General features: G+C 44.1%; 1 protein-coding gene across 1 annotated transcript in view; it reads left to right on the top strand.

Moving 5' to 3' along the window:
* Positions 1 to 5309, top strand: part of TDRD5 (tudor domain containing 5) — a 15638-nt gene extending 10329 nt beyond the window's left edge. Inside the window, exons 8-11 of the mRNA XM_009994673.1 lie at positions 4 to 69; positions 2133 to 2279; positions 4032 to 4101; positions 5110 to 5309. Coding sequence (XP_009992975.1) covers positions 4 to 69; positions 2133 to 2279; positions 4032 to 4101; positions 5110 to 5309 — 483 coding nt within the window. The remainder of the gene's footprint in view (positions 1 to 3; positions 70 to 2132; positions 2280 to 4031; positions 4102 to 5109) is intronic.
* The last annotated feature ends 616 nt before the right edge of the window (positions 5310 to 5925 follow it).

The following is a 5925-nucleotide window of genomic DNA, read 5'->3' as shown; positions in this document are numbered from 1 at the left end:
CAGGAATCTCTAGATGAAGATAGTGAAACAGCAAGCTTAAAGCTAGATGGGGATGAACCTTGTGACCAGGTGAGACTTTGACTTTGGCGTAGTCACCATATGGTGAAATCAGCTCCAGGGATCTGTAAACCTACATAATTTTAGTCCCATGCAGTTTTTGTGGAGTTGTTTTCTCTTTGCTTTTTCACAAGCAGAACCATAATGCAAAAACAAATACACATGGGCCATAAATACATCTCCAGTTCCTTGTCCTTGGACACCTTTACAGACTTCAGGGAGTCTGTGTGGCTCGGTGGTTTCTCTAACCTCCCATATGCATCATAATTTCTCAGTTAGAGAGAGAATGGAATCTGCCAAGATCTCAGACCAGGACCAGATTCTTGAGATCAGTTTGACTTGGCACTTGCATGATTTGTACCCCTGGGAGCCAAGCAATGGGGTGTTTTTCTCTCAAATCTGTGGGATTTGGGAAAGGATTTGTAATAACTTGGGGTATCATTAAATGTGAGGAAAGACCAGAAGAACCAGTGGTGTATTATTTGCTTTAAGGGTCTTTCTGGATCTAAGTTTATGTGAAAGGAACTGGTTTGCAGTCCTGGTTGTTGCAGGGGGTAATTTTGTATGTAACTGCAGTTTTAGTAAAAAGATAACTTTAAAGGTGAGTGGTGCCCAGACCAGGATTCTGCTTCACACCTTAGATTTCAGAGCATGTTAGAAAGAGGAGGCCCTTTGCTGTTTGACAGATGGAGAAGCTGATGAACAGTGGGATTAAGCAGGGAGAAAAACCCAGTGTCTTATATGCAATCTAATATAGTAGTTAGAAACAGCAAGAACATTTGTCTACAGGTGACTCTCTCTACTTTGCTGTGTTATTTAAATTGTAATATTTTCATGACATGTTTTGTTCCAGGGGCCAAAGCACCTTACAAGTAAATGTGAGCAGTTGAAGAGTTCAGCAGTGGGCCTGCTCCAGAGCTGTTATTGTGACATTTCTCTGAAATAAGAGTGAAAACTAGTGTAATGTTAGTAACTTGTAAAGCAGTCATTTTACCTAGGTTTTGGGTTAGCCAGAGGCATTTCTTTCTATGCTAGAGAAGCTATATAAGCTGTACATCTTAGATATTAATGCCTTTGCACTGTTGATACGTCATCTGAACTGAAGGTCCCAAACCAGTATCTGGATGTATTTGGAAGAAATGAATGTGGTTGAGACTCTGCAAACCTGAGCTTATTGTGATTTTAATGGAAAAATCTGGTTAACTGCAGCAGGATCCGTGTGTGAGTGTCAGATATGGCTGGCAATTTGGAGACTAGAGGAATGTAACTGCATTCACGTTTCCTCCTGAATGATTTGAAGGGTCTTAGAATCGTTTCTCAGAAGCTGCAGTCCTCTAGATCTCTCTTTGTTTAAGACTTGAAGCATTTTCTTCCCTGCTGTTCTGTTTAGTTGCCCAAAACAATTCCTGTCTTCTTGTTGTGTCATTAATGTGATTGTCAATTAGAAAATTACTCAAAGTGTTTTGAGCTGGAGTGAAATGTGTCTGATATGACACTTGTTACTGCTCGGCTGGCATTTTGTGTCAACTCCCCTTCAGCAGCAGGGAACTCCCTTTGCATTGTCCCGTCTTAGATTTGCCTCATCAGGATTAATAACACCACCCTGCCCTTAAGTGCAAAGTGACTGGACACTGTTCTATCAGCTCTGCTACCTTAGGACACTTCTCTGAGGTGAGGTAAAGCTTCTCTGAGGTGAGGTAAAAGCTTCTCAGAAGGCAGCAGGCAATAACCAGAAAACATTAACTTGAATAAAACTGTGCTTTCCAAGCAATAGGTTTTGCTGTGGAGGAGAGAAGCTAAAGTGACAGAGCTCAAGGTGAAAGTTGAGATTCTTGTTCACATTATTTCCTGTCCTCCTTTGTTCTTTCTGTCCTTTCCAAGTAGCCCAGACTTCTCCAGAGAGAAAAGTTAAAACTGCTGAGCAGAACAGAAAAGCTCCTTTGCCTTTCTCTCTCAGTTGATCTCTGAGTGGTGCCATCTGGTGCCACATTTGCTCTGTAATTTGCTCCCGTGCATCCTGCTTTCTCCTGCACACACTGGCTTGTACCTTTTTCTTGCTTTGTCCATCTCCTTAGCAATTGCACCTGCCTGCTGAGGAGACACAGGATGATGTGCTGCCACTTTTGGAGGAAATGGGTGTCCCAGGAACAACAGACCAAGACCCTGAACTGGCACAGGAGGATACAAATGAAGCTCTTACAGAGCTGATGGCAGTGGTTAAGGTAAGGGTGTTTTTCTCAGCTGCTGATGTTGGAAGTGGTCATTCTTGTTTTTAGATAACTTGAATAACCTTTTGATGGCTTTGGTGTGTATTTTTTATAAAAGCAGCTGACAAAGAAATAACAACTGGCTCAGAGCTGTATGTTTTCCCCTTTGCTGTTGTTTCTTGTGCTCAGGATTTTGAGGGGATGAGAGAAAAGTTTCTGGTAGCAAGTGTGGGGAGAAAATACATTGAGATTAGATGGAGGCAGCTGGGTAGATGGTGATAGGCTCTTTGTTGGCTGACTTGAATGCTCCCCTGCAACTGCATGAGTTTCAAAGCATAGGAATTTCCTAGCCGAATCTGAGATGTCCTGGGCACATTTTCTGTCCCTAGCTGTGATCTCTGTTACAGTCCTTAGAAGAAATTGCAAGAATTTCTAGTAAGGGAGACCATGGGATTGAAAAATAACCCTGCCTGTAGACATGAGGAGGGAAAAAAAATGCATTAGTCAGCTAGTTATGAGGACAGACAAGAAGATTTTCTTTCTCTCATGTTTTGTGGCACTTACAGCATCACCAGGTGGTATTCCCTCCTTTCCAGTTTTCACTGCTTGCATTTTCCTTTTCAGTGATGGTGGTGTGTGAATCAGGAGGAAGAGATGCTGCCTTACTTCTTGCCCCTCACAGCACTCTTTAGGGTATCCTGTCTCATTTGCCTCTTCTGTAAACTGAGTGGCCTCAGTTTGTTGGGGTTTTTTTTAATTATTTCCTTCTCAGCTCTTTCCAGAGCAGTATCAGTGTCCACTCCTGTACCCTGTTTCTGCTTTGCCCACTCTATTTTTACCTGCATGTTAGGCAGAGGTTTTCAGTGAGGGGGTGGTATCAAGCTTAGCAGCTGGTGAATTGGACTCCAGTGGTGCCTGTTGTTCAAATTGTTCTGTCTTGGCATTCTGTGAACACTCAGTTTCTGCTGCCCAGCCGTGTAGCTCTCCTTGCTGCTTCAGGTGGGCCTCACGGTCCCTTTGTGGGGGGCAATTTAAATTGTTTAGATCTGTTAGCATAAAAACCAGTTGTTTTGGTCTGGGCTAATCCTCTGAACACTCTCACCAAGATGTGAAGCACCTATGGATGGTGATGCAGTCCTTTCTTCTGCTGCCTTGACAACAGCAGAAGCCTAGAGAGCAAGCACCTAATGTTTGAACAGCTGTGGTTGGGCAAGGTGAATTGCTGCTTTTCTGCCATTGCAGTATTTTCCCCCTCCATGCTGAATGAAGAAGAACAAACATCAGCTCTAGTCTCTATGGCCGAGATGTGGGTGATCATCCCTGGAATTTAAGTTTAATTTGTATTCTTAAGCAAAAAATGCAGAGGAACTTCATCTGACTCAATTCCTACTCCCTCTGCCATTGCCACCATTTGTTCTGCGTGGGGCTGCTGAGAGATGAGCCAGCTGTTAATTCTTTGCTGAGACATGGTGATTTGTGTCTTGCAATAATCTGTCATTCTTTTCAGCTTGCTGTGCAGAAAAAACTGCCCTTTGGCCAAGGTTGTGAGTAAATAGTTTTTTTGTTTTGGTCTGTGTTTGTTTGGTTTTTTTAAAAATCATGTAGTTGCTGACGTTCCAGTTCTTTGTGGACTTGGAGAGATAATGAAGATCAGGGCAGCTAATGAACTTAGTGTGCACTCATCACACCACCTCCTGAGTTTTTTATATACATTTGCAGACACCTCATTCTCTTGGAGAGTCCTCAGTGCCTGCTGTCTTATTCAAGTCAGTGGAAGACTTTGACACCTCCTTTATCTACTCCGAGCAACCAGCAGAAATGAGCCGAGATGACCCTGGTCAGATAGAAGGATTTTCCAACAAGGTCCAACTTCGTGAAGCTGTCCATCCCTCTGTTCTACTTATGGCAGCACCCTTTATGCTGGACAACCATAACAGTACGAATAGATTTCTCAGTAGAATTTTAACAGGGCAGAAAACAGAGCAGCCTCTTACTGTGCCATGAGTCTTGCAGGTCACTGTGTGGTATCCTAGGACTGGTGCTGCCAGGTTGGAGGAGGTTTTGTGCAGCCTGGTCTAGTGGTAGGGTTCCCTGCTCATGGCAGGAGGGTTGGAGTTTGATGATCTTTAAGGTCCCTTCCAGCCCTCATGGTTCTATGGCTCTTTGCTAGGAGAGGTGAAAATGTTGGCATTTCTGTGGGATGGAGATGGAACAATAATGAATGGCTGGATGCAATGCATCAGTTTGACCTTTGTGCAGCAAAATGGCTTTCTAAAATTTTAATGGGAAGAAATGAATGGAGGGGTTTTTCTCTCTCTGGTGATTTTTGTTGTCTTTTCTAGACTTCCTGCTGCTCTTGTGCAGAAGTCTCTTTCTCTATTCCATACATGAGCCTGTTCATTTCACGCTGACTCTCTGTCTCCCAGCCATAAGGGTCAAAAGCATTTTTTTACCCTTGTAAGGTCCCTGTGAGGGTGTTTGTCTTCCATCTTCCAAATGGTGGAAGAGTTTGCCCAATTTATGAGATAGCTTGACTTGCCAAAGGCAGTGCCAGTTTGTGCCTCAGAACTGCCCTCTGTCTGGAGTGGAGGCCCCTTTCTCCAGACAGGAGCTACTCAATTCATTCCTGATTTCCCACCTTTGGGGGGACAAAGGTGAGCACTGGGAGGAGAGCAAGAGAAGCTCTTAGATTATACCCTGTCAGGCTTGTCAAACAGATGTGCAGTAGAAAGTCCTCTTGCCATGGTTTGGTAAAGTCCAGGCAAAAGGGATTTCAGTATAAATTGGAGCTCTTAGAGTTACAGTGTAGATACCATCTTCCTTTTTTGTCTCCCTCCTTATGCAGATGAAGAGAAAATGAAGAGCCAAGAGCTTCCTGGGAGTCTTGCTGTCAGCCCGTACAGCTCTGCTGGGCTGTCAGACCAGGGGCCATCTCAGAAACTCTATATCCCTCCTACCACACTCTCCACAGTGTTGGCTGCTGCACGCTTGGCTACTTCCAGCCACTACTTACAGTGGCTCCCAGGCCTGAGAAAGAAGGTGTGAGAAGAGGGGAGAAGCTGGAGCAGCTGCAGAGGAAGGCTGCCCTTCGTGTGCCTGTGTTGTCATTTTCTTTGTTCAGAAACGTTTGATCCCTTGGGAAACTTGGGAGTCTGACATCTCAGATGTGCCCAGTACTTGTCACAAATATTACTTTTGCTTTCAGGAAAATAGTTTGGTTTTGCTGTACTGGTGTTGTGCTGATGTATTGCTCTTCAATGTAATGGTTCAGGAGAACATCCAGGTGTCATGTTTTGTTATATATCCTTCAGGAGAGAGGAACTGGCTGCCTATTCCTCCCTCCCTCAGTGCACAAGCAGTTTTGACATTGCAGAGGGAGATGGTTTGGGTTTTGCTTTTAGGTGTCCCAGCTCAGGCCTCAGTCCATGTAAGTGCTGGTAGCTTGCAAAAAGAAACTTCCTTCCCCCAAAATGGTGAATTAGGATGCCACACATACAAAGTGTCAGGAATCCCATGTTGCAGATATCAAATGAGATCTCTAAAGAATCCAGTGAGAAAAAGCTTGAAGCTTGCCTGTGGCCAGAAATCCTCAAGCCTGAGTTTATTAATGCAGAGAAAGGCTGTGAAAATAGAAGTGCCCTGGTTATGGATGTTGGCTTTC

The sequence above is a fragment of the Chaetura pelagica genome, unplaced genomic scaffold (assembly GCF_000747805.2).
Source record: "Chaetura pelagica isolate M959 unplaced genomic scaffold, ChaPel_1.0 scaffold363, whole genome shotgun sequence".
In the NCBI taxonomy this organism is placed as follows: domain Eukaryota; kingdom Metazoa; phylum Chordata; class Aves; order Apodiformes; family Apodidae; genus Chaetura; species Chaetura pelagica.
This window is presented reverse-complemented; position numbering and strand designations above follow the sequence as displayed.